This window comes from Falco rusticolus, chromosome 9, assembly GCF_015220075.1.
Source record: "Falco rusticolus isolate bFalRus1 chromosome 9, bFalRus1.pri, whole genome shotgun sequence".
Lineage (NCBI taxonomy): Eukaryota > Metazoa > Chordata > Aves > Falconiformes > Falconidae > Falco > Falco rusticolus.
In genome coordinates this window covers 50822551-50847439 of record NC_051195.1, presented here as the reverse complement: position 1 = coordinate 50847439, position 24889 = coordinate 50822551, and the positions used below count along the sequence as shown (strand labels likewise).

General features: G+C 44.0%; 2 protein-coding genes across 13 annotated transcripts in view; one reads left to right on the top strand and one right to left on the bottom strand.

Annotated features, from left to right (window-relative positions):
* Positions 1-19235, top strand: part of DENND1A (DENN domain containing 1A) — a 219133-nt gene extending 199898 nt beyond the window's left edge. For 3 of the 5 annotated variants that reach the window (XM_037400407.1, XM_037400406.1, XM_037400405.1), the window contains 3 exons: positions 9027-9155; positions 11636-11891; positions 12804-19235. In XM_037400407.1, the coding sequence (XP_037256304.1) occupies positions 9027-9155; positions 11636-11891; positions 12804-14126 (1708 nt within the window). In that variant the 3' untranslated portion in view covers positions 14127-19235. The remainder of the gene's footprint in view (positions 1-9026; positions 9156-11635; positions 11892-12803) is intronic. The other 2 variants (XM_037400409.1, XM_037400408.1) reach the window with 1 other exon arrangement.
* CRB2 (crumbs cell polarity complex component 2) overlaps positions 17627-24889 on the bottom strand; it is a 78012-nt gene continuing 70749 nt past the window's right edge. For 4 of the 8 annotated variants that reach the window (XM_037400402.1, XM_037400404.1, XM_037400396.1 and 1 more), the window contains exon 13: positions 22104-23404. In XM_037400402.1, coding sequence (XP_037256299.1) covers positions 23177-23404 — 228 coding nt within the window. In that variant the 3' untranslated portion in view covers positions 22104-23176. Of the gene's footprint in view, positions 23405-24889 lie in introns of all 8 variants that reach the window. The other 4 variants (XM_037400400.1, XM_037400397.1, XM_037400399.1 and 1 more) reach the window with 4 other exon arrangements.

The following is a 24889-nucleotide window of genomic DNA, read 5'->3' as shown; positions in this document are numbered from 1 at the left end:
CCATAGTTGACTTAACAATAGGTCATCAAGTGAAAACCTAAGAAGAGAATAGATATATTGGACCTTACCAACATAGCCCAAAAGACACTGTTGTGTATGACAAATATACCTGTAGGCTGCATCAGCATGTATTTTGGATTTAAAGTTATTCGGATTCTTCTATGTTGAAGTGTAGCTACTTCAGCTGTTCAGGAGTACAGAAGATTCAACAGCACTAAGTTCTGGTTGGATGCAGAGGGTGGTATTAGCTATACTGGTCAAGGGTCTGAATAAGCAAGGTTCATCCTCTGAGTTTGGAATTTGGGAAGCTTAAGAACTGTGTGTTCAGAGCAGTTGATCTTGGAAGAAGGTGGTGTGAAACATGTGGCTAGAGAAGAGGCAGACCTGCTTGTTACTCCCGAGGAAACTTCTGAGCAGTGAGTAAGAACAGCAGGCAGCAGAGCCAGTATACGTTTTCGGAGTCATGTGGCAAGATTAAACTGGTGCTCTCCAGATGTGAAGCATCTTTGATTCTGTCCTTCAACAGTGAGTAGAGTGGCATTTTCCAAATGTCCAGTCTCATGGCAGTGCAGCCTTAGCATGGGCAGGCACACTGGAACAGCTCCCAGACTACAAGCAAAAGATTCAGTGGCTGCAAGATGGTTGCACCGATCTAATCTGTCACAGATTTCCTTGTAACTCATCCCTACTTGCAGCACGAAGTAATTGCTTATATCGTAGCCACTTTGTGTTATTTGTTTATGTACCAGCCTGTGGTGGCTTTACTGTCAGTAAAGCAAAGCGCTTTGGCTGGTGGCCAAGATTACAGGGTATTTGTTGTATCTGAAGATACTAAAATCCCATTAAAAGAAAAATTGGTTGCCTTCCTTAAGCAAATCTTTTTCCCGCATTTACCCGTTCCCTGTCACCACCGTTTATGAAGGAAAAAGAGGTGGAGGTTGAGCCCCCCCACCCCGTCCCCCCAAAGTTAAGTGTGTGGCTAGCTTTTTCCCAGCCGCTCTAGGATGGGGAGATATTCTGCCTTTTAGCTAAAATGAATGGTCACTTTTAAATTCGACAGCTTTATCTATTCTGTAGTGGAATTTGGTTGCCCTCTTGTGGAGCAGATTGTGAGTCCTGCAAAGGGGCTTGTGCTGGTACAGGGTGGTAGCTGTCCCTGCACAATTACAGGAATTTTTAAAATAAACGTTTTCTCTTAATATTTAATATGATGACTCACTGCATGTAGGTGAAGGATAACTGAGTCAATTTAACCGTTGTGTGTGTTTCATATGAAGGATTTTGCATGTTTGGATTCAAAAGCTGCTTGACATTCCGATGTGGCTTATTGCTAACATGTATTTTCAATTCCTGCCAGTATCAGACCAGAAATAAACATAAACATGAATGATAAAAATTACAAATATTATTTTACTTGGGTTTAACTTACTGCTGTTAATTTTAGCGAGCCTGTACAATTTAGCTGCTTTCACAGACTAAGAGAGGTTTTTTTGTGAAAAATATTTAAAATAATCTACAAAAGATAATGAGGATGCTTTGTAGTTATAAACTGACTTATTTTTCTTCATGAGCGTTTTACTGATGGATTTTTCCATCTTTAAATGTGGAAGAAAACCAGGTAATATTGCTAATACCACTGACACCTGCTTTATGGTACCAGTTGTGGTCTCTCCCTGATGTTTCACAGCTTCAGTATTTTATCCAGTTCAAATGCAGTGTTGCAGCAGGATCGGATGTATTTTCATTCTTTCTTGTCTTCAGCTTCAGGTGGCAAAAAAAACTTAGACATAACTACTTCCAGATGGTTAATTGCAGAATATTGCACTCAACTAGATCTCCTGTAAGGTGTCTAGTTAGAGCGTTTTAATAAAAAGTTGGGGCGGTAGGGGAGTCGGGGCACACGACATGCAACGATGATGAGACTGACACAACAGTTGTGATTTCAGAGGTACAAGTGGAGGAAATATCTAACCTTTACTTAAAGCTCAAAGAAATTACCTCAGAAATAACTTCAGGTGAATGCCTTTGAAACAGGTAATGACTCTGTAATCCTGACCTTTTTCCATGCTGTTTATCTCAAAATGACATTTTGAGTAAAGGGAAAATATTTTTTAAAATATTAATTAAAGGTAGGATTTTTGTGACATTTTTCACAAACTTTCTTTTTTCTGTCCCAGTAGAAATCATCTTCCCATATTGTTCTAAAATGAAAACATAAAGCCAGGTGTTCTCTCTGTAAAAAATTCACATTGTTTTCTCTTTCTTGGATAATACTAAAATGAATGAGAGCACCACAATGTGTATTTTCACTGGTGTTACTTGGTAGCATTGGAGTACACTTATTGCAGCTCAGAGGAGGGTCCATGAAAATAGCAGCAGTGTGGAGAGGGTGCTTCTCTTAAACTAAACTTCACCTAATTAGCTTAATTGCACTGGTTCCAAAACTAATTATTAGCCAGTTACTTTTTTCAGGTACTCGTGTGTGGGATAGGTTTGTGAGGAGCAGCTTTGGTTCAATGAGAAGTTTCTTTTTATATTTAAAACTAACACTAACTTTTTGGCCTTGAAGTGACTACATGAAGGCTTCAGAGGTGTTTCCCAGCATCTCTGACTTCTTAGCTCAGACTGTGACTTTTGCATCCTCCTTCCAGCTGGTGGAGGCAGGATGCTGAGGGCAGGGTGCCACCACCCGCTCCACAAGCCGGACACCATGAACTCATTTCTCAGGGGAGCCTCTTGCATTTCTAATGTTGCGTGTCGTCTCTGAAAAGTAAACCACTATCTAGGCACCCTCTCAGTTGTTACATTTATTAATGTATTTCTTATGATAATAGGAAATTTGCATGTTCAGTTACATGAGTTAATTTTTTTAATATGTATAAAAGAAAAGCATTGTTTTGGGGGTATATGTGCTCATTTTCTAATCAGTCTTCAATTAGAACACAGGAGGCTGGGAGCAGTGACTTCAGAGAACACTGACAATATTGCTAATGTCTGTTGTTAAACCATTATATTTAGAAGAGCTGGTGAAAGAACTATTGTTTCCCCCCCTCAACGTTTTCAATTATTTTTTTTCTATTTCAATAGAAAGGGGTTTTTGTTTTTACAATTTTTTTGATAATTCAAAGTTTGTGATGTTTATGATTCTTAAAAATTTTTCACTAAATCCAAAATGTGTAATTTAAAAAAAAAAATAGCTATAAAGTAACAAGAAGAATTTGTAGGTGAGAGCTCAGAAAATGCTGGATTACCACCTGGGGCAATCCTGACATATGGGACGTGCCTTCTTAAACACAAATTAGTTGTTCACAGCAATAAGATGTTGCATTTTTAACAGATAGGCAGGTTTTTTGAGAGCTCTCTTTTACACCACAGCAAGATTTCCTATTAAATATAGAATAGGCTTCCAGAGTGCTCTAGGATCTGTCTTCTGTAAGTACCGTCTAGCTGGCTTCCAGGGCATGCAGAGTGGGAGGAAATTAAAATAGGAAATCAGAGGGTCAGGCTCACAATTAACAGCATGTCAAAAGGCTCTTGGGCTGGCTAAACCCATGTCAGTGCTGCAGCAGTTCATTATGGCTTTCCAGAAGTCGTGTAGGACTTAGCAGAGAAGCTAATGGCTTTCCCGTATACCCTATGAATGAAAATAGACTGCAGCGCAGTAGTGGGTTATTACACTGAATTTGGTGTGAAGTCAGCGTGATGGCTGTGTTGAATGATACAGGCTCATAAAGCACATTAAATTCCAGTTGTTGTAACCAGGCTCTCCGAGCTCTGCCCACAGCAGTTGTGTACGGTAAAGGTTTTCCGTGGCATCACTGCAAGCCAGGATCTCCTTCGGAAGAAAGCTGAGCCAGCGAGTACCGGTGCGGACAGAGCTGGCTGAACCAGGGCGAACATGGCAGGAGCTGGCTGGAGCAGGTGATGCCGCTGTGCAGTGGCTCCCCTGCCCCGGGGAGGCTGCAGCGGGGGAGGGTAGGCAGGACGAAGGTGGCACCGAGGAGGCAGGTGCCCAGCAAGGGGGACAGCAGATGGGTACCAAAGGTGCAGAGCCGTTGGGTTTTGCTGCAGGCCATGCCAAGCGAGGCGCGTAGCACGAGGCAGGGAGCTCTTTGGGAGCTCCATCCTTCCTGGCTCGCCCGCCTCACCGGTGTGATAGTTTAAAAGAAACTTTAATTTTTGGGGCCTATTTCTGCTGTCTGCTTTGGAGTGAACCTGTCGAACGCATGCAGCTTGCCTTTGTAAAGGGATGTGATAGCTGCAGGGGAAATCGGCGAATAGATCCTTAGGACTGAGTAATAGGACAAAAATGTGAAATGACTTCTCAGAATCCTGCATCTAGATCTGTCGGAGAAGGCAGAGGTGTCATCCAGCTTGTTCCCACTTTGAACTCTTGGTTAATATTTCTGACTCCCTGGAAAATCTGTAAAAAGTTCATAAAAACTATAGTACAATTAATTACCTGCCTTTACTGGGTGTAGTGATCACAAGCTGTTGTTTCTGTTATCTGGTTGGATGACTTCAGATATGATTTTTTTTCTTGTTTTAATTTAAAATATCCTTTATGCTAATTTTTTTGTTTTTCTGGAAATATTCTGCTCCTGTGAACATTCACAGTATACTAAAGTGAAACTTTAAAAATCAAACAGATATTTTAATATTTTTGTTAGCTCAGGCTTGGGTGTACTGAGTATTCAGAACGCGCAGGAAGGAATTCCAGTGATAGGTCTGTGCTTTGTTCGGATGCAGTAGTTACCAGGTAATCCCCACAGTCCCAAGGATCCTATTTCATACTGCCAAGAAAAAGCCCAGGAGTCCAAATCCCTCATTCTCTTCATTTTACTGTCTAAGAGGGACAAATTCCTTATTCCCTAAGGCTGCTGTATAGCTATTCTTTAAAAAAAAAAAATTTATTTTTATTTTTTTAAAAAGAAAGAAAGAAAATTGGAAAGTCCCTTTTAGGAGAATAATGGCAAGTCCCTACAACCCCTTTGTACCATAATCTCTGTAATCTGGAAAAAGTAACACAGTTAACAAAATACACAAATTTAATTTTCCCCTAACCAAAATATCTTTTAAAATTATTACAGAATTCTCCTTATTAATTCCCATATCCTGCACTCACATTTTCTGTATATATTTTTTCTATCTCAAGTACATTTAGGTGTCAATTAAATTTGAAATATCTACATTTGTCAGCATTTCATTTTTGGCCAGTGTGATGTGCTGCTGATTTGTCCATGCATCCTGACACATGAAAAAAGCTCCTGAGATGCAGATCTTCCTCATTAAAAAAGAAACCCACACTATCATAATGGTACGCAGAGCCATGGAGCGCATCCCCAGCTTTATTGCACTGTGTTTCTGACATGATATTTAAAAAGGAACAGCCACGGCTGTCAGTACTGTCATATGCTAGTGCTAACCGAAGACATGTTAAACTAAACATTAGAAAGAGATCAGCAAGTCATCTGCATGGTAACTCAGCTAAGAGATTAGGTAGGCAGGAGCTGGTGCAGTCATGTGGAGATGATGAGGGTTGTAGCTGTGACGGACACATCCTTTTTTCCCTCTAAGACTGCAGCAGTGCCTGCCTTGTAGCCGGGCTTGCTGTGACCTGCCTTTTCAGAGACAGCTCTTTGTGTATGAAATCCTAGCAAGTGGTGGGTGGCAGACTGCAGGAGAGTTGCCGAATTGGGTTAATGAGGGAATAGGCACTTTTTTTGGATTCCGCTGCCTCAAGCTAATAAAAAATTTAAACTTGGACAATTTTAGATTGTTCATCCCTTACCTTGGACCAGCACAGCTTGCAGAGCACACCAGCAGTGAAACTCGAGTGGTTTCTTTTTTCTAATTATGAAATCCCGCTTTCATTTAAGGACTCTTGCAACAGCAACAAAACCGGTGCATATTAACTTGCTATATATTTAATCTTATTTGCACCGAGCTGCACTGAAGTGCAATTGATGATCTAACCAACAAGATCCTATCTTATTTCTTCATAATTTGTTCCCAGTTTCTTTAATATGTGCACACAGACACAACATGTTTGAATTTAGCGTAGTCTGAAGGCAAACAAAAGGTATCGGAGGCAGTGCTGTAAGGGCAACTGTACCAGTACATCTGTTATGTGCAGTTACCAAATATTTAGTGTATCGGCAAGATATGTGGAAATTCAATATCACTTTTAATTTCTGGAAATAATTTTAGATGTTCTGGACTCATGTTAAAAGGTAATTTACTCTCCTTAAAAGAAAAAGACGTGTAAGTTCAAAACAAATATATTTAAACTATTTATGATTTCTGATTTATTTTAGGTGGAGCCTTTTGTTAATGTAAATTGAAATTTCGGGGTAACAATCACTTTAAAAAAAAAAAAAGAAAAAGAAATTTATAGCAAATTTTTCCTAATGCAGTGGCACCACCTCACTTTCCCTGGATGCCTATTATAGCAGAAGAGAGGAAAAGAACAGCTATGCAACAGCTTTAATTGGAGCACCACAGACTATGATTTAATGTTATCAGATGCATCCACTGCCACCACTATTTTAGACTTCTTATTAATGAGCTCTGACCTAATTGTGAATAAACATTTATTCACTGTGGCAGCTTGGGCCCTCTTGAGCTGTTGGTTGCAGTGTCCAACTTCTGGTTTTCCGACCTAATCTTTTAGACCAATTTTCATAAACTTTATTATATAGTTAATTAGTGAATGAAGCAAAAGAAATAAGGGAGTGAAGGCTGATTATGAATTCAAGTGCCACTAAAGGCAGTTTATTAGTACATCTGTACTATAAAGGCAACAAGCCAAATTCTTTCTTATTCTACCCATGTTTTTGGTCCTGTTGTGATTTCAGCTTATCCTCATTTTATCTATAACACACATAGCGGTGTGATACATTTGCATTGCTCTACAATGTTGACAGGATTGGGACCTATCCGTTGTTCCACATGATGAGGCTAATTCTGCTTACACCAAAATGAATTTTATTCTGGACCTCAGTAGCAGCAAAATTAGGCTTCCATCTCAGTGGTGTATTGCTTTGTGTCCTTCACAATGTGCATTTTGATTCGCTACAATAACGAGGATATTATCAGGGATATGTGGTTGGTAAAATGAAGATGTTTGGGAAAAGATCTCATCCAGATGGCTAGAAACAATATTTGCTTTTATGATCCTGGTGATCTCTTTCCCATTATTCTAGTGATGTTGGGAAGAAGAGAAGGGACCTGTAAATGATGCTGGCTAGCAACATCCACCATGTTCATCAGCCTGTTGTTTGGTCCAGGAGACATATAAAGGTGGTTTATAGTGCTGTTGAAAAGAGGTTTTCTTGGGGTGTTTTTTCATTTCCATTCATGCACACTTGGATATGCCAGGATGCAACTGAAATGGGGAGAATAAATAAGAGATGATACATAACACTTAAAAATTTCATTATAAGTGCATATACTTTTGGTGGCTCTACACAATGTTGTCCTTGAGTTTTAGTAGATTGAAAAGCACTGGGCTGTGGTGTAGAGGCCTCTGATTAGTAGTGGTAAACATTGATGTGCTTTTACTGCTCTCAGTTACTTGTGAAGCATTTATCTTAACATTTTTGTGAGAATATATTTTCTGTAAGCTGTTTCGCCATCCAGAGCTTTAGTGTTTCAGAAAGAAATTAATAGTGGCCCCTGCTTCATACTTGACTAAATATTAGGATGTCTTAGCATTGCAAATTAGGCAGTATTTGAGGCACAATAAATTTCTTTGTACTCTTCAACCTGTTAGTTCCAGTGTATTTCTGCTTAAACGCCCTGCTCCTGTACTCTTTCCTCTCCTACTAAAGCTGATAGTGCATTTAATTGTTTAAAGCAGTGATAGCTGCTTCTGAATTTGCTCCAGTGGAAACAGTGACTCTTAGAAGCGTACTCATTATACAGCCAAGAGTTGTTTACTGAGGTTTTGGTCAAAGTGGAATGAAGCAACTGATAGCTACTATAAATAATAGGAGAAAAAAAGTACCATGAATTCAGCAAGCTTTAAATATTTTTTTTTATCTGCCAACCAGCGTATGTTTACCTGGACCTGTATAGGCATGCACCGTTAGTTTTACATTCCTAAAAATTTAGGCATTGTCTTCATTGGGTACAAGAGCAAATCCTGGAGACCTGACCTCTGTGTGTGAAGCAAAGGTGACCAATATGTTCTTGTCAAAAATCTGGTGAAATGTTTTTGGTGGTGATTGGGGAGGTTTTTTGTTGTTGTTTTTTTGTTGTTGGTTTGTTGTTTTTTTTTAATTACAGCTAAAGTGTGCTTCCAGAGGCACTTCTGATTTTTGGTAGTTTTCATCTGAAAGGATTTTTGTTCCAGGCTGCTGCTAATGAATTCATACTGTGATAGTTACTGTCCTGTATGTAGTAGAAACTAGCTTGAGTGCCTTTTTGCCAGACTTTGCAAGTAGTTAACCACTGAGTAAAGAAACATACACACCTTGCTTGATGAACTGTATTTCTTATAAAGCCTTGGACAGTTTTATTTTTGTTCTAGTGTGAAGCAATTACAGATATCAATAACAGATACAAGTCGGAATTGTCAGCCTCAAGTCAGCTTCTCTCATATACCAGACTAATGTCAGTCTAAATATCTGTGAAGCAGAGGTAGAGCTACTATTTGTTAGCCTGTAGTTGGAGCTCAGAGAATCTGAGGGGCAAAGATGTAGTTCTAAAGAACAAAAAGACGCCCAGCTCTCTGGGAAATGTAGTGGGGAGAAGGTGGGTTTCTGCGTTGGCTTCTTTTGCAGTGTGGGTGTGATGGCAGGTCTCTGTGCACTGCCCGACTAGGCGGCACCCTAGGCGTTTTTAGACGAGTTGTGTTTTCTGCCTGAAAAACAGAGTTCAGCGTTTACCTGCAGAGCTGTTTGCGGCAGCCATCAGTCACGGTCAGGAGGGGTTTAGAGCCTACAAATCGCTCTGTTTCTCTCCCCCTGGAGCTTTGATTGTGACAACCTGGTAATTTCCTTTTCTCTTCCTGTTTCCCCCAGCCTGGTAAAGCCTATGCGACACTATACAGTCTTCCTCTCTGAGGACTCCTCTGATGATGAATTTCAGCAGGAAGAGGATCCTGTCTCTGGCTTCTCTGAAAACTTTTTCTTCTCTGCTCCTTTTGAATGGTCTATGCTTTATTCTTTCAATGTATTAAGTCAGTCTTTGAACAGTGGTTTTGGCATTGGTCAGGGTGCTTGCTGCTGTACTTGGCATTTTGGAAATGCTCCTGCACTCTGTGTGGTGCTTGATGAATGTTCAGCGTTTCTCCTGCTTGTTTGTTTTGGTATTCAGCGGCATGCAAAAGCCTACTCCTGCATGAAACACTACGCAGCGGTGCACTGCTTATGGTTTTATATCAATTCGAGCTCTGTGGGATGTGACCCTTCCACTTGCCCTTTGTTCCAGTGTGCTGCCTGTGTTCCTCTCCAAACCTCCCACCACCCTTCCCTGTGCAGCGCTGGGTGTTCCTCCGGCATTGTCCTGTGAGCCTTATTCCGGTGCAGTTACCAGCCTTTTGTAGTTTCACTTGCTTGATCCCAGTCTCTGTTCTGTCAGGTACCACATCCTCAGTGACCGTGGGGAGCTGCCATGCAGATGTCCCGAAGGGTTCCGACTACAGTCTGACCTAAAATTATGCAGGGAAGAGGGAGGAGTTTGTTGGGTTTACTCACTGTGCTACTTGTATCCAACTTTTTCATTTGTAATGGGTTGTAAATTCCCAAACCTACGTAAGTCAGTCTTGCCCGGGTTTGGAACAGGGTGCTGAGCAGCTTGGCCACGCTGCCCGCAGGGCTCCGCGAGAGCTGCGTGTTCAAGCCTGGCTGCAGCATTCCGGCACCTGCCCGCGGTGCCCGTGTTTGGGAGCGAGCGCAGCCTGTCCGCACTCGCTGGCCCGAGCCTGTCCTGTGGCTTTGGGATGAGGGTGACGCTGTGGCGTGGAGCACAGGGCACGCGGTCCCGCTGTGCTGAACCTCTTACCGCGTGTTTGAACATACCGACCCCAGAGGGCAGGTGTGGCTGAGGCCTCGCGGAATGTCATCCCACGGGTTTGTTCGTTCCTAGCCTCACCTGCTTGGGGATTTCTAGGAGGAGAAAGGGAGATAAACTAGAATTACAGATAAAACTAGAATTACACTCATTCTTTAATAAATGCAGTTACTGGCTTGACCAGAACCGGTAGGAAGAGGTGCCAGGGTAGTACTGTGAGCCACTGATCAGGAATCTGCCTGGTGCCCGATCCGGGCAGTTTGGGGTGCTGATGCCTGGCTACATCTGAGCAGCTGGAGCCTGATGGGTACAGATGGGTTAGACTAGGCTGGAGAAAGAGGCTGCCAGTTTGAGAGTGGAGGCTCCCCCAGTGCTAAAATTCATTGCGTGATGCAGAAGGCAGGTTCCGAGACCAACAGGGACGTGGCCGCTGGCACTCGGGCGGGGGGAGGCAGAGGTACAGGTGCAGTGGCAAAGAGCCAGAAAAAGGCTCCCACACTTCTGGTTTTGGGATGGAGGAGGCCAGGCCACTGAAATGGTTTGTTTGCAGAATATTCCTGGGGCGGGGGGGGGAGGGGGGGGGCTTGCAGTATGATCTAGTGCTTAGCAGATGAGCACATATTGTGTGAGAGACTGAAGATGTGACCAAGACTTGCAAGATCACCCTCCTCCTAAGGACATGTACCATCAGCTGTCTGCCTTGTCCTTGCATTATTATCTTGTGTTGCTAGCTGAATGCCTGCTATTTATGTGTTGATGAATGAAGTAAGAAAGATGAGTCCTTTATAAATTTGCATGATATAGATGTATTATAATAAAATAAGGAAAGAGGAGGAGGATTCTCCCATCGTGTATGTTTTTGCAGGTCTCAAAAATATTTTCTTTTAATTGAAACCTTGTTTAAATGCCACAGTAAAACTGGCTGCCAGTCAAATGCCAATCACCACAGATATGTGTGGCACCTCTTGTTATTAATTGGATGCGCATTATGCTGCTGTGCTCTGTACACAGAACCAATATGCAAATCTGCTGGTGTTCATTTTTTTTGCTGAGGTATGTGCAAGAAAAGCATCCTGCTAACTTGGCCTTGGCTGTAAATGTAAAATAGGTGTCTCCATAATGGATTGTGTTGTTTCTTGATAAGATGACACCAATGTAATCATTGGAACTCTGCACAGTGTTCCCAATTATTGCAGGAAAACACTGAATTATGTTCTGTGCTGAGTTAGCTTGAAGGAAGAGAATGTGAGTGCCTGCAAAACACAGGGTCCTTTGCAGCGTGCTTTGCTGGGGGGGAGGGAGAGCTGGCATCCAGTCATTCCTGCTGCAAGAGGTCCCTTGTCAGCCTGTCTGTTACTGCATGATCGCAGCTTTCCTCTGAGTACTTCCCACTGACGTCTTTTTCCTTTCTGAAAACTCTCGAGTGCCCAGTCATCTTTGTATGTCCTTCTGCCCTTGGTCACATCGCTCACAGGCCTGCTGTTCACAAGGCACTGTAAGCTGTATTTCGCCACCCAACAGCTTTTTATAAAGCCATCTAGCTCCTTAGTAAATACTTGTTTAAAAAAAAAAATTACAAAGACAGTCATTTGCAACATGATTTTTGTTTTTCTCCCAGGCCTCAGCCATACCGGGCCCTGAAAGAATCCGATAGCGCTGATGGGGAAGAGGCAGGCAGTCCCGAAAAACCAAAAGAGCTTCTGCCCGCCAGCCCTGTCCTCTCAAGCAAGGCCACAGAAATAAACCTCCTTGAAGACATTTTCCCTAACTTAGAAGTAGAAACACAGCCTCAGCCTCTCAGCCAAGCTAAGAGCCTAGAAGACCTGCGGACTCCCAAGGAAGAGGGAGATCAGCGATGCACGTTCGATTACCAGGTTTGGACTGGGTTTCACGCGTGCTAGGGGGGTTGGCCCAGAACTAGGGCTGGCTGTCTTACGTCCTTCTCTGAAGAACATTTTGATATTATTGGGTAGGTGCATCCATTTTCCAAGCATTTGTTAATGTATTTCAAAATTAATTTCTGAATTAAGAAATGACTGGAATGGGACTCAGTTGTAAGACAGTAACTTTTTCCACTAAAGCTACAGCTTTTACTTCTAAAGGAGGAAAGATTTGCCCTGTTCCTCAGAATCTGTTACGTCCATTGGCTGTCACACGCAGTTATCTTTGAAGCTGATGCTCAGCAGGAGAATGAATACCTGGGAATTTCCAGGTCCCCTCCAAACTGCGTGATTTTTAAATGATTTTCTTTTAATCTGGCCGTTTGGGTCTAGGCATCATTTGAACATTCATCTGCACTGTAGAAGAGAGATTCTTTATGAAGAACTTCACTGAATATATGCAGCTTATAAAATGCCAAACTAAAGCAGACTCTGAGATCTTCATGTGACATGAAAGGAAAGAATGTAATTTCTACCTTATAATAATATTTAATTTGGTGTTATAGCCAGATATTTCATTTGACAGCTTTTTCCATACAGCAATTAAGGCTTTTCACTTTCTGCACCTTAGATACAGGTACGTGCTCCTTACTTGGCTCACAATAGATGCCACAGTGTCACAGCTGAACAAATCATTAGAGGCAGAGCTGGAATTAAAACTGCAGAGTCCTGCTTCTGATTGCCTGCCTGCCGGCTGAGGCTGTGTGCTGCTGTCCCTCTCCAGTGTGCGCAGCCTGGACGGATCCCCTTCCACTCGCAGCTCAGCAGCCTGCCTTCACTTTAAGCTCTATGTTGTGAAGAGATGAGTAAAAGTTAAATTCTAATTTTTTTTATGCTTTCTTGCAGAGAATGGATCTCGGTGTGTCTGAGAGGAACAGGATTGTGCCAACCATGAAGCTGTCTCACCCTTACAACAAGCTGTGGAGTATGGGTCATGACGACATGGCTATTCCTACCAAGTATTCCCAAAGCTCACCAGAAAGGCCCTTGACTGTCCTTGGTAACATGCCACCAATCACAAGGAGACCCCGGAGCAGAGACAGCATCCTGGCTTCTGCAGAAAAGGATGAATCAAACCCTGCCATTCAAGGGAACATCACCATTCCTAGGCCACAGGGAAGAAAGACTCCTGAACTGGGGATAGTGCCACCACCGCCAGCACCCAGGGCTTCCAAGCATCAGACTCCAGCGGGACAAGCAGAAATTCTCACCACCCACGCTACAGGACGTAGCCATTTGGTTTCAGATCTGATCCCAGAGCCCTTTGGAGTTGGTAGTGTGTCCTTAGACCCCGAAATCCAGCAGGCTGTAAATTATTCCTCTCATCCATCTCAGCTTTTGTCCAGTGCTACCAGCACTGCTGAGATGCTCCAGCCTGTCAAGGTGAAGACAGAAAGTACAGGTAATGAAAGCGACTACCTTCTTAATCTCCTGGATCCATTAAAAACGGCCAGCTGGCAAAGCAGTGGTCCACAGCAAGGTCCCCGCAGCCTGCAAAGCTCAGCTGCTCCACCTGCTGCAGCTGGCTTTGTCTCGGTGGCAAGTGACTTTGTGCCTCCTGCAGCTGCACCATTTGTCCAGCCACTGGGTTACCCTTCCCCAGCACCACCACCTTTTTTACAGCCATCTCCTAATCCATTTACACAGACAGTGCCAGGAGCCCTTTCAGTGTCTTTAGTTAGACCCCCAAGGGGCTCTTTCACCCCCTCCTTAGGTCACGCATATAGCTCTAGCTTCATAACACCTAATTCGAGCTTCTACCCACCACAAAGACCTCAACCACACATCTCAACACTATCCATGCCAAACTTGTTCAGCCAGGCTCCCGCTGTGCCACCAGCTCGCTCCTTACTGCTGCCGAGCCACAGCCCTTCCCCAGCAGGCTCTCTGCAGCCGGCGTGTTTAAGTGGTCCTTCCAAAACCAGAACGTTACAGCTGGGCCAGTCCAGCTCAAAGGTAGATCCCAAGCAAGCACTAGCTCTCCTGTCTAATGAACCCCCTTTGATCCCTGCCAGGCCAGCTAAGGGCTTAGAGTCAGTGTTACTGTCCTCAAAATCTGAGGAGACAAAAGATCCATTTGAAGATTTGTTAAAAAAGACAAAGCAAGACGTGTCATCCACACCAGGTAAGGTTGAACAGCTCAGAAAGCGATGGGAAACCTTTGAGTAGCACTCCTGATGGCCTTTTGATGTCCCTTCGGAATTGACAGAGGGGTTTTTTTGTTTTTTTGAGCCAGCATAAAACTGAGCATTTCTTTTATGGAAGGCTGAGCCAGGGATAGCTGCAGGACCATCACTGAGCTGCAACTCGCACAGGAATTTTTGCCCAGAGTTCAGAGTCCCCCCATTGTCCTGGTCCCTGCAACTGCTTCCTCACTCTGCACCACTGAAAACCCCCAGGATTCTTGCACTGACCAAAGTGGGACAGTAGTTGGGTTTGGGTTTGGTTTGGTTTTTCACGCATAGCTTTTCAGACAGTACTACTGATGCAGAAGTTACTCACTCCCTTGTATTTTCAGTCCTTGGTGCAGCCAGGAGTGTGACACAGCGCATTGCACTGCTGTTTTCTTCCTGCCTTTGTTGGGTTTTCCTTGTGTTACACATAGCTGCTGTGGTTTGTTTTCATAGGTGAAGTGCAGCAAACAAACCCTGACTTGTGGGCTGCACTGAATTAATCCATTAGGCTCTTTATTTTTTTTTTTCTTCCCTGTCTTGAAATGCAGACGTGCATTTAGCTTACACTCTTGGGTGAGCTTTGGTTGCAGATGTTTGATTTCCCTCCCCCTGTACACTGACATGGAGAGGTAACAGGGACCTCTCTGCTGCGGAATGGTCGTAATTCCTTGTTGTAACAAAACCACAGCACAGGGCAGTTGCTCAGGGTTTGGTCCTGCATCTCTGTTGGGAAACTGGAAACACCAGCAATTGTTTTCTTTTTTTTTTTTTTTCCTTTTTTTTTATTTGTTTGCTTTTGTTAAATACATCAGAAAATAGAGGGCATAAAGAGTATCCTAGTTCTTATATATGTGTATGTTAATATTATATATAAATATTATAAATGGCAGTATATGAACGGAATGTAACCATTTCTTACTTATTACAAACAAACAAAAGAAGAGAAAAAACGTGGGGTATCAAAGCTCCCAGCTCATGAGTTGAAGTTAAGCGCCAGCGCGCTGGCAAGGTGGCTGGGGCGCAGCGGGATCCCAGCTGCGGTGCTGGGCCAGCCGGGCAGAAGCTTGGAGCTGAGCTGAGGGGGTGCTGCAGTGCTGGGAGGGCAGCGCACCAGCTGCCTGTCACTGCCTGACTTCAGAAGCGCTAATTGCTACCTTGAAGCAACTGGGATTTCACTCTGGTCCGCAAGGCGCTCCGCGCCCTCAGCCTCTGTCCCACTGTGCTGCGAACCTTGCTGGCGTGACAAGGCAGTAACTGGACCATGAAATGGACTGTGAGGTCACGAAGAACAAAAATGCAATGAAAAGGTCAAAGGGTACGTTCATTCAGATTTTCTAAGACACTTGTCTGTGGCAATAGTATTCTCAAGAAATTTCATCTTAATCTTAGCATCCTTCATAAAACCTGCTGTCTTTGCAGTGATTATTTTTGTTTTACTTAAGTGGTGCTTTTTTGTTTTGTTTTGTATTTGGGCACAATCTGATGTAGAACGTTGCTCTAGAAGAGGTAATCACATCACCACTGAGCCTTTGATAAAGGAAATCGTTTTGGACACATGGGGAGATTCTTGTAAAGCTTTATCTGATTTCCAATGTATCTATTTTATTCATATAATCTTGGAAGTTTTCTTACTCTGGTGTATGGAAATGGCTGTCTATGCTTTTGAGTCTGTGCAGTACAAAAGAAAAATACTCTTAATAGCTGAAATGCCAAGTTTGGGAAAGACCTTAGTATTACATTAATATTATATTTCTGTAAAGTACTATTACTCTGACAAGCCAATCAGTTCGATTTGTATTTTCTTTTTGTGTTGGAAGACAGATGGTTTTAGTATTGCATAGTAAAATATTTAAAGTCTAAGATAATAGTTCCATTTTATTTTATACAGTTCAGAATATGAATGTTATATATGAATTCAGTCTGGAATTTCAGATCTTTGCTGTGAGCTAGGTGATGAAGCTTTCTCAGTGATGGTGGAGATGTACAGGCACCAGAAAGCTCTGCATACGACATGCCTTCTGAATTTCACATAATCTTTTTTAAAATTTTTAATGTCACACACTGATTATATACTGAGTAGGCCTGTTATGCATGCTTAACTAAATAGAAAAATGCTCAGGTAATTCTGTATCACTGCAAATCATTTTCCATCACTGGTTATTTTACTCTGCCCATGTTATAGAATATTTTATGCAGTTGGATTTTTAGACAAACAAGCACTCTTGGATTATTTTTTTAAGTCAGTTTTGAGGCACTGAAAAGTATTAATGCTTAACATAAATGGCATTAATCACCCTTCACTTGATTTTGAAGGGGCAAGGGGGGAGTTTGGACACACCTCTGAGGTCCAGGAGTGCCAGGCAGCACGATCCTGGACTTTGTGACCTTCCTCACTTCTTGAATAGAATTTGCAAGCAGGAGACTGGTTTACATGCTTCTCGTAATAAACTGCCCTGTCCCTAGGGCAGTATCTAGGCTTTTTGTCTTATTTAATCTCAGGAATTCCTTATGTGATTCATTCCTAATAGTACCAGATGTAAACAAAGTGTGCTTGTCTGGGAGAGCAAGCTTGGATGTAAACCGTTTCTTTTTCTGATGTAGAAGTATTTTTGATGTTTTTACTAACCAAGTATAAGTGTTCCTGCCATTATTGATCAATGACTTTATATTCAGCTTTGTACATTTTCCTCTACACGCCATACTTGTTTGCTTGTGTGGTACTGCTTTGCTTATTTACAGATGCTTTCTTCCATTAGAAACGACTTTTATTTAAAAGAAAAAACAACAAAGTTTCTGATGCATCCGATGCTGTACAGATGGTAGAACCATTTTTGTGTCTTGTTCACTCATTAGGTTAGAAACACTCTAGACACTGGAATTGGAACCTGTCGAGAGACACAAGAATCTTGTTGCTGAAGACCCTTCTCTCGTTACCTTACATGCATGTGTTAATTATGAGGCTTGAGATTTCTCTGCACATACTAGGGATTTTTTTTCTAACCTTCAATGAACTGTCTGTGCTGCTTAGATATCCCCCCTGCCCCTTTTTTATGTGTATAGGAAAAAAATCAAGCAGGAGATTGACATCTGCTCAGTTTTCTTTCCAGTTAGGAGGCTAGAGTGACTGCATATTTCAGGGGAAATTAATGTCCCGTTACCAGCCATAGGAAACCACTGATTCTATGGCACCCTGAAGAAAGGAGTGTGCGCAGGAGCATTCCTTTTGTCAGCTGGGAATGTTTCACACTCTGTCTTCCAAAGAGCGTGTAAGTGACAGCTAACTGTCCTGAACCCGGCCCAGCTGCACTGCGGGATTTATTGTGGTCTGCCTGCGGTACTATTTGTGTGTGTGTGTGTTTTGCTTCTTGCACACTTACCATCCAGGCTTTATGATCAAAGTGATTTTTCCAGCATCAGCAGATCAAATTGGTCAGTAGTGAACAAGAAGCCTGTTAGTTGCTGCTGCTTAAAACATCCAAGTTTGGGGAAATCTTTTTTTTTTTTTCCTTTGCTACCAATTGTTGGAAGTTAACAGCTTTAGGTAATTAAAAAGTGAACAGTGAGGAGAAGAGCTGCTGCAGTCCCACCCTGTCCTTGGGAACGGTAAAAGCTGGCGGTGGCAATGTGAGACAGACTCTGGCCCGTGGGAACCGTGGGTTCCACTGTGGCTGCGCACCGCTCTGTGACAGCCCTGCACCGTATTTTCGAGTGGCTCAGCGGAAGGGCATCACAAAACAGAAGTGAGCTTGTGATTCTTTTGTAGCACAGTAAAATTAATTCCCCGACGAGAGTTACAAGCTGTTGCAGAGCAGGGGCTCTGTGTAACCTTGCCATTCTGTTACTCAAAGTATAAAGATGGAGCAAGGGTGCTGACATAGGCAGAGCTCGCCTTGTGCTCCGAGTGATGTATACGTTCCCTGTGGCAAGTTTGCTTAGGTTATTGCTGGGAACCTTGTTTGTTTTCCCAGAAGGTTTGGGAATTGCATTCCCAGGGACACCACCTGATTGTCTTGCTTTTTTTTGGTTTTTTTTGTAAACTGAATCTGTCGTTAGTCTTGGCCCCGACACTCCAGCGCGCACTTTGCTTACCCGTCCCTGTTTCAGGCTTACTGGGTTGTTTCCAGCGCAGCCGTTACCGCCGCAGCCCAGTGACCGTTACGCCCGGTGATGTGGGCCCCCGGCCCTGCGTGGCAGCGGAGGGGATGTGCAGGGACGCGGAGCTGGCCATACTTCTGGGAGGCGCGCTTGTCTCTGCGTGTAGGCTTTGATTTCACTGTATGTGGACATCCAGTTCCCAGCAATTAGAATTCCTTTAGTTCAAGTCATTGATTCCCACATTCTAATCTCCTTTCTGTCTGCTGCTCTGACTGGGGCTGCTGGCGCTGTGCTGGGTCCATGGGACAGTGTTCCCGCCAGGAAGGGGCTTCCAGCTTGTCCTGCAGCTCAGCTATCACATCGCTCCGCTCAGCTCCCTCCCTTCTGCTGGAGGCTGCTCCTCTTCCGCCAGAAGAGGATTTCTGCTGCTGCTCAAACCCGTCCTGACTCATGCCACAGTGTCCACCGGCTGTGGGATCGTTCATGGCTCTGACCACAGTCTGATTTGTGCTCATAAAATGAGGGATGAATGGTAAAGTGTAGCAGCACAGGTCAACGGAGAACGCAGCAGGTTCCAGCTGCCCCTTCTGTGTTTCTACAACGGATTGTTACTGGCTGCTGTGCAGGGCTGCTGTGTTCAGGCCTGTGCTTAGACCTCTGGTGTGTGACAAACACAAATAATCAGAAAATTAATGAGTTTTTAACTGTGAAAGAGTCATTGAGGTTTGCCACTGTGCAAACTGTGTGTTACAGACCAAGCCCAGCCATCTAGACATCGAGTTACTCTTTGGAAAAAAAACAGTCACAAGTCAAGGTAACTAGGTCTATTTTTAACCAAATTTTATTGTAAATTTCATTTGAAGGAAATTTAATTTTTTACAAATTACAAAATTTACAATTACAAAAGAAATCAGGATCAGGATCATTACCTACAGCAAATCCAGTTTTGTGAAAAAATATATTCAAAAATTAAATATCAAAAGAAAGTTAAGTTCATTATTGAAAAAAACAAACCAACCTTTCATAAATTATCTTGCAGAAATGCTCAAGACACTGACAAAGTATTTTAACACTTTTTCTAGTACTGGCTTTGGGTGCTTGAAATAAAAACATCTGCTCTGCTAATTCTGTAAAGCGACGGAGCAGGAGCTTTTGCGCTGACTGCGGGGAGCAGCAGGGGATGCAGACAGACGCTCTGCGTGCGCTTTGCTGGTTTGTAGATGTCCGCACTGTTGTGGGTTTTGTAGCTTCTTGTTGCCTTTCAGGATATTTCAGTAGCTCGGTAACAGCTCTTATGACACAAGTCTGGTTTTCTTCTCAAAATAATACAGGCTGGAGTAATATTGGTTCATTTAGATCCTGTTGCTGCCTTCATTTTTCTACAATTTAAACACAAAAAGTGGAGTGGAACTAGAAGTTCACGTACACACCCCTCCTGGCAGGGACCTGGTGGTTAATCAGGTCCGTGTTTTGTGAAACGCCAGAAAGCTGTAGGACTATTACGGGTCTCTGTGGGATGAAGAACACCCCTACCTTTGCCTTTAGGTCAAGGCCACGCAGGGGCTGTGGCAGGACACGAGGGGCTCTGCCCCGGGGGTCTGGCCCAGCCCGCTGCTGCTACCTGGGGTCTGCGCCCTTTCTCACCAAGAGCCAGCCCGTCCCTTAAGGTGGGGGAGAATCAGACCAAGGGTGAAGGTTTGTTCCTCCGTAACCGCTCAGCACTTGCAGCCTGCCCTGCCAGCCCTGCTGTCCCGAGACGCGCTGCCTGCACCTTTTGTTCTCCTGTCGCACCTCCACTGCCGAGCAGAATGGCGCTCCCCGTTCTCCTGCAGGGTGCAGCTTCACTGTTCCACTGCAGCAAGGTGGCTGCCAGCGGGCCTGGCTCTGGCCTGGCACTGTATTAGACCTCCCTAAAGAGCATCTGCGAAGTACCCAAAGCAAATAATTCGTATGGAAAGTAACAGCAGTGTTATTTCTAATAAATAAATAAAAGCGACTGCAAGCTCACCGAAGTTAGGTCATTTCTTTACTTCATCAGTACTGTCTCCGACAAACTACAGCCAGCGTGGGATCGCCACTGTCAACTTCTCCTCAGTATTAGAGGGGAAATGATCTTATGCACAAAATATTCATTTTCTTGTCTCCCAATGGTTTGGTTTTTTTCTATTTTCCAAAATTGTCATTCTTCCTTTTAGCATATAGAACACCTGTTCTTAAGCGGACAGACCTGATCTGTAGCTTTGTACTCTTCCCTTTGCTTAGAACTACTGAAACATTTACAGCTGCAGTAGAAAAAAAAATACCCAAAAGTAAAACCAAACAGTATTTTTCTTCCAGTGGTGATTGGCTGTGGTGGGGGGATTCACACTCTGCTTATTAGCAGTACTTTGGAGATTACAAAGTAGACAGCGTTTTCTAAAATACTTCTCGGTGATAGTTGCAGTAATTATTCTGAAATGCTAATGATCTTAGACTATTTGGCCTGCTCTGCTGCATTTCTGTCCACAGGCTCTGCCACATTATGCTAAAGAAGCAGCAGCACACTCGACAGCTAAAACAGTAGCAAAGGAGAAGTAAAGCCACGCAATACATGTCCTGTTTAGGGCAATGCGGAAAGTGAACGCTGTGTCTCACTCCAACACAAACCCAGGTTTTGTGGTAAAGGTCACTGTATTCACTAAATTCCGCTCTTTTTTATTGACAAGCCCAAACCTGTCTGTCCCGAGAGGTACGGGTCGTGAAATACCCCCCTCTCCCCTCCTCGCACAAACAAGTACTACCTGATGTTCAAACACTGTCTCTTACTCAGGCCTGCTCTGTGGTCCTGCTGCTTCGTGCCAACTCCTGACCTTGAGGCACCTGCTCTGTGTGGGTGGCAGATACTACAGCTGTGAACAGATGGGGGAAACATCCAGCCCAACATCAACCTGGCTGCAAAGTCCAGTCAAAGCAAAGCGATCAGTTCTTCTAATACAAACGTCCTGCTTTCAAGAGGGTGAATACTGTAACTGGCAACTCAGCCTGAGAAAGGCACTTAAAATATTGCTATGGTTTAGTCTAGTCTTAGGAAAAGACTTAAGTAGACGTGTCTACTGTAGCACGGTAGTACTTGTTTTCTGGTATGTGATGCTGACTCTGGCCTAGTTTTGGACGGGCAGCAGCAGCTCCAGGAGATACCGCCCATCAGTGACCCGTCAGCTTTGCAGAGGAGGCACAGGCACGTATTTTTTTGAAACCTTCACATTATTTCTCAATACAGTGGTTTAATTTCCATTAATTAGACCTGCCTCGCTTATTTGCAGTGACTGCATGGCAGTGACAGTTGCAAGGGCTGCAAGCCCCTGCGTGACAGAGAGGGAGGCAGAAGCGGCGAGGCGGGGCAGCGTGCAGGTGGCTGCGCCCTGTTGGCTGGTGCCACACAGCCCCATGTTCTGCCAGCGGTTCTGGGTACCCCACCGCTCCTGCCACTGCTTGCTGCCCCTCCTCCACTGCCCCCCCCCAGAACTTCTGGTTTTCCCTCCCAGACTTCACTGCCCCCGCCAGCAGACCGGTTTTACACAAATCGTTTATGGGATAAGCTGCAATAACCGAGCTCGTTCAAGCAGCTGAATCTTCCTGCCCCGTAACAGCAGGCACTGCCCGTGGCCTAGGAAGTAGCTGAAAGCAGCACAGACCTGTCCTACAGAAACACAACTTGACACCTAAGACGGAGACACCGCAGCAGCTCCGTGACTGTTAACGGATGACACAGCACCTGTTGTGTGACCCCAGGTCTTAGATCAGCCGCTCAGTTGGTGGCATCTTGATTACATTCCACATTTCCACTCGAGCCCCATCTTTTTCTTGACGGCTTGGGCTGTATGTTCCCTGAGTTGCTCTCCTCCTCTTCATGACAATCACCGTGGCTGCAACAACTGCAAGGAGTAGGGCAGCCCCTGCAGCCCCGACTGCTCCCACAACGGAGGAGTTGCTAAGATGCGCCCACACTGGCTGCTGTGGTAGAACAGGGTGTTACTCAGAGCTTCTGCGTAGACAGTGCTGCATTTCACATCCCTCATCCCGCCTCCCCGAAGCTGCACTGAGCCAACAGCAGCGCTGGACAGGAGCTTCCCCCCTTTCACCGTCATCCCCCCCCCATGTCACAAAAGAGCCCAGGGAAGGCAGGAGCAGCCCGGTGGCCTCTCCTGCCCCACGTAAGCTTCAAGTGCAGCATCTGGCAACAGGCACTGCCACCAGCTCCAGCACTGGCCCCCACCCCCGCAAAGTTCCGACTGCACCTCTGCTGCGCGGTACCCGTGGGAATGTCTAACAGAGATCACTTCATAAAACATGGATTGGTACAATGATTTCAGTAATTCCTGACAATCCCCTGTAACGCCCTGGCTGGCACAGGGCAGGAGTTCACAGCTGCTGTTGCTGTTGAGGACTGCTTGTGAAAACCTCACACCTGAGCTGCAAACGCTTTGAATGGTTTGCAATTATTGAAAAAACAGAACAGTATATACAAACCAATCGTAAATACCCTCTGTACAACGCTCCTTAAAAGTATATATAGATCTCAATCTGTAAATTAGTGCCTCATTTAGCCCTGCCTTTTTAACGCAGATTTCGCTATGCCATTGCTGCCTGAAAGGTGGAACGGAGCAAGGGCAACTTCAAAGCAGGCGCACCCCAGCAGCTCCTGCAGAGGGGAGGGTACGGGGGGGCTGTGGGGCAGCAGAGAGGGGAGTAAGGAGGCTCACTTTGAGCCAGCGCAGTGCAATTGCCTCAATTAACTGAAACCAGCTGGAACAGCTATTGCATACACAGTCTGCCTTGTACTTCTAGGTCCATGTCTTCATTACCATGCCTTAAGGAAACTGAGATAGGGTGGATCTGTGGCTGCAAGTGCTGGAAAAAGATCAAGGTCAAAGCCGACCTTGCAGGTGCATCTCCTTGTCATGGCAGCGCCTATATTAACCGCTCTTCAGGTGGCACCTTTAGGACACTGTCCATCTCCAGCCGAGCTCCTGCCACTTCTTGCTGACTCGGACTGTAGGTTCCCTCTGATTGGCGCCTCTTCCTTGCAGTGAGAATCATGAATATGAGCCCAATACTGAGCAGCAGTAAAGAACCACAGGCTACAGGGACAGCTACTTCAATTAGTGGGGAGGGGAAGAGAGCACCTGGAGTCCCTTTCTGTAAAAGAAATTAATGAAGAAACAATGAAACTCCAGTGGTTACAATAACTTAATCTGAAGAACCCAAATGGTCAGAGATTAGAGGGAAGAAGTTTTTTAGAAAAGCAAAAAAAAAAAAAAAAAAAGAACAGGCAGAAGATCTGTACCTGAATGGAAAAGGACAACAAGTACAGGGCTTGAGGGCACCTGCACAAAGAATGCTCATGTTCTCTCTTTAATCTCTCCGCAAAACACATTCAAATTTATTTTATAAAATGGACTGATTTTAATACAAAGAACAGACACTAACACATTCTGAATATTTTTTTTTCCAATTCAAAACAAGTGACACTCAATGACACTCTTTAACTGGCAGCTTTGGTGAAGCTGATCTCAAGAGGGCAGAGTTATAAACAGAGATTTACCGATGGAACAGTTAATGCCATTACAATAATTCACGCATGGACAGAATTACCACAAGGAAAAAAACAAAGGATTTACTGAGCTGGGCAGCTAACCGGCGTGGAGACGGCAAAACTGAGTGCAGACAATTTACGGGACCAGTCCCAGAGCTACAAACTTGCTACAAGGAAAGCTGTCCCTTGCTAGTGAAGACAATGCACAGCTGTTTGTTACAGTTAGAACAGCAGTAAGTAAGAGCCTGAGCAACACTGCAGGTATTAGGTGAGGAAAAACTGTCCAAATAATACCACACACTCCGTATTCTCCCCTCTGCTTACGGTTTTTCACACCAGGATAGCCCCTGAAGATTTAAATGCCAGTGTATTCAGCATCCACAGTGGAAATCTTTTAAGGGGCCTCCTTACCAATATCAGACTAAAACACGTAGGCGTCGCTAGGAAAAAAAACCCAAACACCCACCTATAAATTTAATGGAGTAATACGAATTTTCAGTAACGCCAGAAAATTTCCTTGAGCAGGGAAATGATACTAAAAAAAAAGTTCAACAATGCCTCTGATGGCAAGGTAGAGAATTTATTTAGCTGTTAAACTATCCATCACAACAAGATTATATGCAGCCTTGGGATTCAACACTTCCTTGAAGATTCTGGGACAGGGAGATGTAGTAAGTTTCAGGTTTAACAGTTAACCAGTCTAGGAAAGACTAGAATACAAACCAAGGACTGACACACCTTGCAGGAACATTGGGAAATCCTAGGGCAAATGATTTTAAATAATTTAAATAGCGAATGGCAAAAGCTAGATCCATTGAATTTGTAGCTCAAAACTTTCAAATTACAAAAGGCACATACTTTAGTGTCCACATTGGATAAAAATGCTCTGAAACAGACTTGAAGACAACTTGCAGCAGGAAGGGGGAGGATGTTAGAAAGGTCAGTATGTGGATGGGGGATGGAGATGATAAAAGGCCCAAGTACTGAGAAGACAGAAATGTAGCCAAATGAGTATTCTTTAGATTCTGGTGGAATTAAGGATGGTACAGAACACAATAACAAAGAACTAAAAAAATTGTAGAATTTTT